This window comes from Triturus cristatus, chromosome 1_2 (assembly GCF_964204655.1).
Source record: "Triturus cristatus chromosome 1_2, aTriCri1.1, whole genome shotgun sequence".
NCBI classification, from domain to species: domain Eukaryota; kingdom Metazoa; phylum Chordata; class Amphibia; order Caudata; family Salamandridae; genus Triturus; species Triturus cristatus.
In genome coordinates this window covers 34,206,938-34,219,712 of record NC_140580.1, presented here as the reverse complement: position 1 = coordinate 34,219,712, position 12,775 = coordinate 34,206,938, and the positions used below count along the sequence as shown (strand labels likewise).

The window sequence follows — 12,775 nt, the reverse complement described above, 5'->3', positions numbered from 1 at the left end:
CATCCAGTGCTGAGCAACACCAACTGTGTTAAAGGTACTCAACTTAATCTCCTCCTACAGTAGCTTCTCAAAACAACCATCTCCGTACAGGAATGCTTTAGACAACCCCCTGCACACAGGACTGCTTAAAGAAATCACCACAGTTACTGCACAAAAGAAACCCAAGTCCAAAACTGCTCAACACCCTACTTGACTTCATAGCTACTTAACAAAACCATGTGCCACCAGAGAAACTAATCTCATCACAGATGTGCACAAAGTAATCAGACTGAAAGATTTTCCAAACAACCTGCCACGAGACCTGCCCAATAATCGAACAAATAGCAGAGCTGCTATGGTAAGCCTCCCACATTAGGGCTGTTCAGCTCAGCAATGGCAGCCAGTTAAAAAAAATCCCATAAACAACCACAGGTGCTCAAATACCTTAAGACAATTACAGTTTCGCAAGACACTACCTGCCATCAGAGGAGCTCACTCGCCAGATTCCAAAGGCCGAAACGGTCAACAAGCAACCATCCAAAGATTCCAACCTTCATTTCCACAACTAAAGCAGCATACAACACAAACACCATCAGAACCACACAGATATCCACAACCCAAACACAGAAAATGCAGACAGTCAACTGTGGAGTCAAACAACCAGAAACCCACCATTAAATTGTCTCAATATATTCATACACCCAAATGGAAAGGGATCCTTTTTTATGGGGAGTTTCAGCAATACTTTTGTGCAAGATTACTTTTACACCACATGTTCTTAGTTGGTGACCATTCTCTATTATAAGTGGGAGATTACCACTTTCACTAAAATTGACTTAAATCACAAACTGAAATAACCTCATGTGGTATTTCAAGTATTCCAGAACACAAATCTCATGTTGACCAGGCAAGGTTTATTTGGAATGCTAGCTGGTTGGTCAAAAGGCATTCCCATGTAATAGAAATGGCAATTCTGCAAATGAAATAATGAAAATGATTGCATTAGGGCATCAGGTGTTGGGTACAGATCCTCCTCCTTCCAGCCTCTTAACTGCTTCTTCCATTGACAACTGTCTTCATGCATTAATAGAGCTTCCCTGTTCTTGTTTCTTCAAAAGAATTAATGCAATCCTCTTCCGACTCCTACAAATAGACCAGAGTCCAATCTTAGTCACATTGCACTTATGCGGCACCCATCCCAGAATCACTATACTCTAACTGAGCCCATTAAAGGTGAAGCCCGACATGGGAAAGGTTTGTCTAGCTATCCTACAATAATGTTAGTAGCATAAACAGCTGAAATCCTATTTTGAAATTCTAAATGGCTGAAGCTGGAGTAGAGCCTGTGGATGAATGTTGACAGTGCCTTAGACAGGACCACCACATCAAAGTCATGATCAGCCCTGTGTGGCTCTAGGACAATATGCTTCTCTGATGCTCTCAGGATTTCCACATGGAGGTGCATGCGATGGTACTCTCTGTTCTAGACTGCTATGGTTAAGAGTCCATAACACAGCCCAGGCAACAGAAATACTACTCTGATTATGCAAAAACTATATGTACCACCCAATGAATTATTGTGTGAAAGCTGTACCATTCTTACCTAGCTTGCACAGTGGTACTAAAGGTACTAAAATAATCTTGCATCTGCTAAAAAAACACACGTGACCAGCATTAATCTCCAGAGTCCAGGGAAAGACTGCTTTTAGAGCTCTATACACAAGATTTATTATAAGAATAATCCTATGCCTGCTTTAGCAACTTTCTACATATTTTATTCCTATTTGATGGCACTTTTTATTTCAGCCAACTCTGCATTGGTTAGAATCCAGAAGAGGCAGGGTTCATGTTTAAAAACTATTATGCGGGCACATGATGTCCTGCTAAGGATGCATTACAAAGTGAACATTCCTTGGATCACACAGTCTGGCGATATGAGGCTCCAATAGTCAGAGTTCCCAAAGGAGGCATACTCTAAAGGCAGACACATAGGTCAGAGGCCTGTTGGCCAGAATCATAAAGAAAGGATTTTAAAGGGTCCACTGACCCCTTGTGGGTCAGCTTCCCCTACCTTCTAGATATAGATTTGCTGATTTCCTAGTAATAAGTGCAATCAACAAAATGACTAAGCAGAACATCTAGAGCAACTAGCACAGTTCCACTTATGTGGTTAGCAGTGAGACTAACCACACAGACACTTGTAAGACTTTCTTTCCAAAGATAGAGCACCAAGCGGGTCGCTAATTCTAAAGTACCTCTGAATGTTTCTACTATAAATACCTGGCCATCACTTAGGCACTTGCCCCCAAGACGTCTTGCATCCGCATTAAAGGACTGTCAGTAATCTGGCATTGATGCCAGTGCATGGGTGGCATAGTTGACCAAACAACGGACACAGGCATTGGGAGGATCAACAAAACAGAACTGACTCTGGAAGGGGGAAGACTGCTTGATGGCCAGCATGCTCTGAAATAGCCGGAGCCCTGTAAAGGAAAACAGAAAATTAAGAGCATTAACAAAGACCCACCTCCACATAAAGACAAGCCTGAGGCAGCCTTGTTCTCAGGCATGGAGGCACTCAAACAATTTCAGTGCAACTTGTGTAGAGGTTTACATTTGCTGAAAAAAAAGAGTTGTGGGATCAAGGAGGATGTGGTCATGTTGGAAGGATGCTTTGGTGTCATCACCAAGCTTCACTGTTGCACTTTTGTTCATGCTGTATGCCCACATTCTACTCTACCGCAAGGGGGCACCAGGTTTCGAGACATACTGGGAACCGAAACAAACCAGACATATTAGAGGAGGTCACTCCTGGAGGAACAAGCATTGCAAAGTCAATTTGTCCAGTTTGCGTTTTGATTCGTAACATATTTAATAAGTCTTTAAAGGTGAAAACTAAACGAAGCCTTCCGTATACAATGAATCTATTAAATCAACTAAATGTGTTATGATTCAGTCTACACTTGAGATGTAAAACATTCCAGCTTACGCTTTAATGCTAGCAATAGGAGGCAGTGATACACCAAACAACCAATAGCATGAGGTGAAGCAGCAATAGTTCCCTGCCCACACTGTATTTTTTAAAAATTATTTGTAAACATAGGTATACAGACAGCATCGCTCTCAAGCCAGACCTAAAAAGGACCAGTGATTTGCCATGAAATTCTAATGGCCTTTTCGATGCACACTTACCAAGTCGTGCCCTAGTCCTTGGTCCCTGCATTTGACTCCGCAATTCAGGCCTCAGGTGGAATTTCTTTGCTTCATCTACCAAATCTCTGCAAGACAAGCTGCAGCGAATCAGGGGCTGGTAAAAAAAAAAAATGATATTGGGAGGTGGGGTTGCGGCATGAAAACAGGTAATCGGAACAGTACTAGGAAGCAAACTACAGCTGCTGAAGTCACACATTGATTTTTACACTTTAACTTAAGGTACAAACACTGTGATTTGCCAAGAACCGATGCGGATTGACTAGTTTTCAAGGTTAGAAATGTACCCAAATATATAATATAGTAGTCAGAAAACCACAAATAATATTGCATCTATCTATGGATGAGGTAATAAGTGAGTAGCATTTTGACACAAAACCTAAATAGACAAGCAAATAAACATTTTAAAACAATGTCAGATGGCACAGACTTTTGGGAAGACTGGAGAAGGGGAATTTTGAAGCAGAAAATGGGACACTTCATTTGCCCACTCATTTCCACTGGATGTACTCAAGAAGCAAAAATAAAGATTTACAATACTTTTATGCTGGGTAGCAATCAATATCCCTCTTAAGTAGGAGGTGCTGACAAGGACAACTCCCACACAAAGTACTTTTCAGGGTAAAAAAATTCCAACAATGCCCCAAAAATGGTATTTTGGACTGCAAATTGGGATTGTTACTATCTGATATACAATAAACATATATGAGAATAACATTGTTGATAGATCAAATGATTTGTACTAAAAGACCAATGACAATATAACTAATGTTTCGGAGAAATGCATTGGAGGAGTTAATATTTACACGAGGGTCACAACATATCTGCAGCTGTAAATCGTTAAAAAAATAAATTGGGCCAAAGTACACCAATAATATGAACATTTGCTTTCCCTACCCTGATATATTTAGCATACTTAAGAATGGTGACTTGCTACAGGAGTAAGTTCGAAAGTAGAATACTGAGCAAAGACAAAAAACAAGTAACTTACCTGTACACTGTGGCTCTCCAGTATTAATATCTTTTATAGATTCATATGCTTCAATCTTACCCGTCGTCATGGTGGGAGTCTCACGGCAACATAAGAAATAGCAGTAATACAACATCACCATAGACCTCCATAGAACAGAAAACTCACTTAAGTAACTTTTCGGCCTCATTTTGAAACATCCAAACTTCAGCCAATCACAGCTGAAACCTCAGAGTTCCCTTCCCCACAGAGCCACCATACCTCAGATGTCGAGCACAAGTGTATAGGTATACAAAAACGCTGGAGGTAATTGGAGAGCCTAATCAAGGAGGAGGGAGGGTCGCATGTGAATCTATAAAATATATCAATACTGGAGAAGCACAGTGAACAGGCAAGTTACTTGTTTTTTCTCCATAATTGAATCTTATATAGATTCACATGCTTGAATCCGACTAGTAAGCAGTAAAAAACACAATAAGAGAAAAAGAAAGGTGGTGGCCAGGTGACCCATCCCACCATGACGTAAACTAGTAGCATCAGAAACTAAGAAGGGAATAATAAGCATACAAATTTACAAACAGCATGTAAAGAACATAGAAGGCTAAAAGCCACCTTCCTTAGGCAAAGAGATGTCAGAGTGTAGCTTGTCCAACAGCGATATCTGCCTTTTTCCAACCATCAAGGCAGTAATGCTTCATGAATGTGTGAGTGTTCGCCCACGTTGCTGCCCTGTAAATGTCCAGGAGTTATGCCACCGCAAACAGTACAGAGGAAGTCGCCACTTTTCTAGTAGAGAGGGCTTGTGCCTTCGCAAGAAGCGGACGGCCAGCTTTTTCATGAGAGAAGGAAATCGTGGAGGTGACCCAACGAACAATGCTGGCCCATGTCAAGGTTTGTCCTTTCCTGGGTGCCAAGAAAGATCAGTAGCTGAGAGGATTTACGGAACGTCTCCATTCTTTGCAGATAAAACTTCAAACATTGTTTAATGTCCAGAGAATGCAACGCCCTTTGCACTGCTGAAGATGGATTACGGAAGAATGTTGGTAATACAATCGGTTCATTGAGGTGGTAAATTGAAGGCACCTTAGGTATAAAAGAAGGGTTAGTGCGTAGGATGACTGTCTGGCAAAAACTGCAGATACGGTACCTTTATAAAAAACTAGTTACTTACCTGCACACTATGATTCTCCAGTATTATCTTTCATAGATTCACATATTGTATCTTCCCCGTCGTCATGGTGGGAGTCTCACGGTAAAAGAATAACCATAGCAGTAAAAGAAAAACTGCCTGGAAACCATAGAGAGTATATCCTTGTGTAACCACTCCTCCTCATTATGTGGTCCAAACAACAGTCAATCAGCAGCTCGCCCTGAGATACACCATCCCCAGCAGAGCCACCATACCTCAGATTTCCAACAGCCCAAGATTGAGCTACGGATGAAACCATAGATCAAGGCGGTCTACCCAAGAAGAAACGGGAAGGTGGGCAGGCCGCATGTGAATCTATGAAAGATAATACTGGAGAACCATAGTGTACAGGTAAGTAACTAGTTTTTTCTCCAGCATTGAATCTTTCATAGATTCACATGCTTGGATCAGAATAGATAGCAGTCCTCATCATATATAATGTTTCTTTGTCTCCAGGGCTTTGCATTGTTTTTTTTTGTTTTTTTATAACGCTATACTGCATAGATAGAAAATTGCTGTAAGATAAAGATTCATTAAGAAACTACAAGACTGACCGTAACAGCTGTGAAAAATATATACACATACATACACACACATACATATATACACACAATTATATATTAAAAAACCATAAAGAGAAAGACAAGTACCTTAGTGAAACAGGTGCCGCAGAACTGCTTGACCCACTGCTGAATCTGCTTTCCACTGCGAGTCGAGACAATGTCTGGTAAACGTGTATACATTTGTCCAAGTTGCCGCTCTGCAAATGTCCGGGAGCGAGACACCAGCCAGCAATGCTGTCGAAGTTGCCATCTTTCGAGTGGAATATGGGCGCACTCTCGTGTGCAAAGGTTTTCATGCTCTTTCATGACATAAAACAATGGTAGAGGCAATCCATCTAGAAATGGAAGTTCTTGAGAGGGCCAAACCTTTCCTGGGCCCAGAATAAGCTATAAGCAGTTGATTAGTTTTACAAAAAGATTTTGTTTTCTCTATGTAAAACTTGAGGCATCTCTTAATGTCCAACGTGTGCAGAGATGTTTCTGCTGCAGTTGAAGGGTTCTTGAAATATGTGGACAACACAATTGGCTCATTGAGATGAAAAGTCGTAGGAATTTTAGGAACAAACTTTGGATTTGTCCTAAGAATTACTTTATCTTGTGTGAATTGTGAGAATGGCTCCGAAACCGAAAATGCTTGGATCTCGCTGACCCTCCTGGCCGAAGTGAGGGCAAGAGGCAAAGCTACTTTCCATGAGATGAACTGTAATTCAGCTTTGTGAATTGGTTCGAACGGAGCCCTCATAAGTTGAGACAACACCGTGTTGAGCTGCCAAGGAGGCGGTGGATGTTTAATTGGTGGAAACTGTCTGAAAAAACCTTTTAGGAATTCTTTAATCAGTCTTTGAGACCAAAGCGATGGACAATCCAGTGATCTGCGGTATCTGGAGATGGCCACCAGATGTACCTTTATAGAAGCATGAGAAAGTCCGGCCTTGGCTAGGTGAAGTAGATATGGAAGTATTTGCTCTGCAGAAGAATTAAAAGGATGCAGATTTTTTGATAAACACCAAATGCAAAATCTCTCCCATTTTGCTGTATAGGTTTTAGTTAGTAGAAATTGCTCTAGAACTTGCTAGTATCTCTCGGCACTCTTGAGGAATATCTAGCAATTGAAATTCATGCTCATAAGGTTCCAAGCTGACAATTTTAGAGAGGTCAATTGCGGGTGAAGAATCTGTCCTTGTTTCATGGAGATTAGATCCTGAATTATTGGAAACTGCACTCTGGGTTCCACTGACAATTGGAGAAGTTCTGTGTATCAGAACTGTCTCGGCCAAGCCGGGGCTATCAAAATTATGTGGCACGGTTCCAACCTTATTTTTCTTAGAATCCTCGGAATTAGAGGGAATGGGGGAAACGAATATGCAAACATCCCTGTCCAGCAAAGGTGTAGAGCATTTCCTCTCAATCCTTTTTGCGAAAATCTGCTTGCGTAATGTTTGCATTTTTTGTTGTTTTGATTCGCAAACAAGTCTTATTTCGGTTTGCCCCATAGACTGAATATTCGTAGGAGTTGATCGTGATTCAGTTCCCATTCGTGGCAAAGGGACGGTGATCTGCTTGGATAGTCTGCTCTTGTGTAGTGTACTCCAGGAACGTGCTCTACCTGCAGAGCGATGTTGTGTAATAAGAGCCAATTCCAAATTTCCTGGGCCTGGGCTGACAGGGATTTTGACTTCGTGCCACCTTGCTTCAGAAGATAAAACATTGTTGTCGTACTGTTGGTTTTGACAAGGACCGGCGAGCCACGAATTCTGGGAAGAAAAGCTTGACGACCCAGGAATACTGCTTTTAATTCCAAAAGGCTGATGTGTAGAGTTGCCTCTTGAGCTGACCAATGACCTTGAATCTCCAGGTCTTGTAAATGTGCTCCCCAACCTTGTAAGGAAGCGTCTGATGTCATGACGTAACTGGGAGACTGCGGTTCGAAGAGGAGACCCTTTGTTAAGTTGTTCCTGATGCCCCACCAGGACAATTCGCGTTTGATCTGGGTGTTGATTTTGAGTGTGTCCTCGAATTAACCCAGGGCTTGAACCCATCGCTTGTCTAGAGATTCTTGCAGTGGTCTCATACGCGGACGACAGTTGGAAACCAATGGGATGCAGGATGACATCATTCCCAGCAATGATTTGCAGATCCTGATTGAAGTGGACTTTTTTGATTTTATTGATGCTGTTAAACGCAAAATCTTTGGGATCCGTTCTTCCGAAGGATATGCTTTTGCTTCCAGAGTATTTAACATTTCTCAGAGGAATTGAAGTGATTGTGCCGGAATAAGGGAAGACTTCTCTTTGTTTATTCAAAGCCCTAGTTCTTGGAATAGATCCATGCAACTTATTAGGGACCGTTGCGTTTCCTGGTACGAAGCGCCCTTTATCAGCCAGTCATCCAAATATGGAAAAATCTGGAGACCTTGCTGCCTCAAGTGTGCTGCGATCGGCGCCATACACTTTGTGAAAACCCTTGGTGCAGATCTGAGGCCGAAGGGCAATACTTTGAATTGGTAATGGCGCCCCGCCACCACGAACTGCAGATACTGTCTGTGCTTTCTGTGGATTGGGATATGGAAGTACGCATCCAAGAGGTCTAAAGATGTCATGTTATATCCTCTGCGTAGTAAAAGGAGGATTTCTTGCAAAGACAGCATGCGGAACAAAATTTTCTTTATGTATTTGTTCAAATCCCTGAGGTCCATTACCTGCCTCCATTTGGTAGACTGCTTTTTCTTTATGAGGAAAAAGTGCGAATAGAATCCTTTCCCTTGTTGTTCTGGGGAAACTTCTTCTATTGCTCCTTTCACAATAAGAGCTAAGACTTCTGCCTTGAGGGCTGAAAGATGGTTCTGCTTTCTGTGAATAGGAGGTTGAGATGGAGGTTTTTGCAAGAATTCTAGGGTGTGGCCCTGTTCTATAATATCCAACACCCATTTGTCCGATGTTATTGACTGCCAATGATTGAGATAACAAGAGAGGTAATGGATCTGCATGATGTGATACGGGGCTGGATGGCGCCTGAAGAAAGTTACTGCCTCCTACCAGAATCCTGTGTTATCCTGTAGCAGGTTTCCTCCTAGCCTGCTGCTGATAGTTGGTGTTAGGGGACCGATACTGCTGATTATTGGAGAATTAGCGGTACCCCTGCTGTTGGTAAGGTTAGTACCTGTTTGATTAAAAAGGAGGAATGCTGATGGTATTGTCCTCTCGATTTTCTGCCACGAAAAGATTGAAAACGGCCCTGTTGTAAGGACCCCAGAGTTCCAGCCGTGTCTGCCTTTATCCCCTGAAGCGCTTCATCAATGTGTTCACCGAAAAGACTCTCCCCATCAAAAGGCATGTCCATGATTTTTGCTTGGACTTCAGGTCTGAAAGATGTTGATTTCAGCCATCCTTGCCTGCAAAGCGCGACCACTCCAGCCATCTGCCTGAAGCTCACTGACGCAATGTCCATCGCTATATCAATGGACTCCGAGGCTGCTCTGGCTCCGTCCTGGCGAATTGTAGATGCTTCCTCTTTCTTGACATCCGGAAGGTGGGACAGAATTGGTGCTATATCTGACCACATTTGTCTATTGTACCTGCTGATGAGAGCTAGAGCGTTTGCTGCCCTGATGGAAGCTGCTGCCATTACCATAAAGCGCTTTCCCACGCTATCCAACCTCTAACCCTCCTTGTCAGGGGGGACCGAACAGGAAGAGACTGGATTTTTGGAACATCTCTGAGCTGCCTGCATAACAACGCACTCAGGACGTGGATGTCCAATCAGGCACGCTGGAGAAGTCTCAGGAGCACGGTATTTCTTTTCAATTTTTGGAATTGCGGCTGGTACTGAGGCCGGATTCGTCATTAATTTCAGACCTTCATCCCATATATGCTGGATAATCGGGATAGCTCTTATAGATTTTCTGGATTTTTCCTTAAAATCAAAGAAAACACTCCTTCTCCTTCACAGGTAATGAAAGTTCAAATCTCTTCGAGGCTTTTTCCATCAGATCATGGAAACTGGCAATGTCTTCTGGCGGGGAGCTCGCCTGAGGTAACGGTGATGAAGGTGATGTTGGTACAATATATTGATCCCATTCATCTCCTATGTCATCTTGGGGTATCTCTCCTTACTCCGTTTGGTCTTCATGACCACTCTCAACGAGATCATCCCGAATAGTTATTATTTTCGGGGTTTCTACTCTTTGCACTGGAGGCGGAGATTTAACCAATGGAGTCTGAACTACTGTCTGAGGAATATTTGCTGAGGTGGAAGCCGGAGCATTATCTTCTGGAAAGCGCCGATGATAACTGTTTATCATGTGCCTTACATCAGTTATTAAGGATATAGGCACTGACAGAGTCCTCCTGGACATTGGGATTCACTTCCTCCTCCTCCTCATAATTATAAGCCTGATGGACAGATTTGTAACGTTTAGAACCTTAAACCGGACGATCTTTAAAAGAGAATTGTTCCTGAACTTCCTGGAACTCTTCTTCATCTGACTCTTGACTTTTAATGTGTAATTGAGAGGGACTATAGGCTACACCATAAGGCCCTTCGTCTTCAGACTCCTGACAATCCAGAATAGGATATGGGAGAAGCGGTGACATTTCTGGCGTAGAAAACTCTGCTTTCCTGCCTGTCGACGAGCCCGTCGACGGAGCAAAACGTTTAATTGACATGAATGTGGAGGACTTCGTAGATGGAGATTTAAACACAATCACCATCGACGGCTTACTCGACGACAGCTTGATCGTCGACGGGGTCGTCGACAGCATAGATGTTGACGTTGGTTTTACACTCACCGTCGACTGAGTCGTCGTCGTAACCGCTGTCGACGGCGCAGTCATCGTCGAGATGGTCGTCGTCGACAAGGAAATCATCGCCTGAGTCGTCGACGCCTTCGTCGGCGAGCTGGCAGTAATTTGTTTAGACTTCGCCTACGGCAATGACGACGGAGCTTTCGTCTCCAAGGAAGTTCTGTGAGGAGTTTGAGGCAATGAAGAAGAGGATGGCTCGCTTTCTTTAGATCTTCCAGATTTTTGCCTTTTTTGATCTCCTTTCTCCTCAGAAGATTCCCTCTTGTGCTTTTTAGAGGAATGTCCTTTAGAATCTCCATCAGACTCAGAGTCTGTGATTTTCTTCTTTTGGAGCCATAATAACAGATGTGCTTCTCTGTCCTTAAGTGTCAGAGAAGGTACGACAATGCTTGCATTCCTTTGGAACGTGCTTGGGGTACAGACAGTACAAGCACTCCTTGTGTGGATCCACAGAAAACAATCTGGGTTTTGCACAGGATTTGCAAGATCTGAAGAGTCTCTTTTTAGAGCTTTCAGACATCTTGAATAAAAGAGATGAAAAAAAAAATCAGTACCTCACTTCCAACTGTTGAAGGTCAAAAGCTCAGCAAAGAAACAAACTGAGCTAGGCTCAGGAAGACTCCTTCTCACATGATGGCAGTTGGAAATCTGAGGTATGGTGGCTCTGCTAGGGATGGTGTATCTCAGGGCTGGCTGCTGATTGGCTGTTGTTTGGACCACATAATGAGGATGAGTCGTTACACAAGGATATACTCTCTATGGTTTCCAGGCAGTTTTTCTTTTACTGCTATGGTTATTCTTTTACCGTGAGACTCCCACCATGACGACGGGGAAGATACAAGCATGTGAATCTATGAAAGATTCAATACTGGAGAATGAGAGCTTGGATTTCACCGATCCGTCTGGCTGACGTAATGGCCAAGAGGAAAGACACTTTCCAGGAAAGGAACTCTAATTCGCATTTGTGTATTGGTTCAAAGGGAGAACGCATCAGTTGTAACAGAACTACATTTAATTGCCATAAAACTGTAGGAGGCTTAACAGGTGGAAAAGCTCTATACGTCCTTCATAAATTCTTTGACGAGTCTGTTAGGCCACAGAGAAGTTGGATTTGAGCATCTTCTATAACTAGAAATTAAAGTAACGTGAACTCATATGGAAGAGTGAGAAAGTCCTGTGTTTGCTAAGTGCAAGAGATAAGGCAGTACCTGCTCCGGAGATTAAGAGAATGCTTGCGAGATACACAACTAAACGGAAGTGATTCTGTGCTTGGTGTAACATTTCAACGTAGACGGAGCTTGAGACTTCTGTAGTATTTTAGTACACTCCTTGGAAAGCCTCAAATCCCTAAATTCAGCGAAGTGAGGAGCCAAGCCAACAAATGAAGCGAGGGAATTTGTGGATTAACCTCTTGGCCCTGATGTATGTAGAGAAGCTCCTCCTTTGGAGTGAAGAGAATCAGAGCGCACACTGATAGGCGATGCAGCTCAGTGTACCAGGCCTGTCTTGCCCAACCTGGAGCAATGATAATGATCTGACAAGACTCTTGCTTAATTTTTTGAAGTACTTGAGGAATGAGTGGAAACGGAGGAAAAGCGTAGGCGAACTTCCCTGACCAAGGAAACTGGAAGGCATCTCCCCATGAATTTTAATGAGGATGTCTGCTTTCAAAAAGAGTACACTTTTAGTTTGAGGAACGTAGCAAACAGATCAAATGTTGGGTAACCACAGGATTGAAAAAAAACTCTTTCAAATGTTGGTCGTTGAGTTCCCATTCGTGGCCCTGTTTGGAGGCCCTGCTGAAAGAGTCGGTCTTCTCGTTGTAAATCCCTGGGACGTGCTCCACTCGCAAGAGTGGTGGTTGGCAAGGAGCCATTCTCATATCTGCTGAGCAAGAAGGGAAAGCGCTCGAGATCTCGTTCCGCCTTGCTTTCAGAGGTAAAACATTGTCGTAGGGTTGTCCGCCCTGACTAGCACTGACGCACCTTTGATCCGAGCCTTCGGACCTAAAATTACTGCTTTGAGCTTCAGAATGTTTGTATGACACTCCTGTTTGGACCAC

General features: G+C 43.0%; 1 protein-coding gene across 1 annotated transcript in view; it reads right to left on the bottom strand.

Annotated features, from left to right (window-relative positions):
* The window catches only part of KLHL12 (kelch like family member 12), a 594,063-nt gene that overhangs the window by 366,651 nt on the left and 214,637 nt on the right, over positions 1-12,775 (bottom strand). The window contains exon 6 of the mRNA XM_085600332.1: positions 3,172-3,286. Coding sequence (XP_085456458.1) covers positions 3,172-3,286 — 115 coding nt within the window. The remainder of the gene's footprint in view (positions 1-3,171; positions 3,287-12,775) is intronic.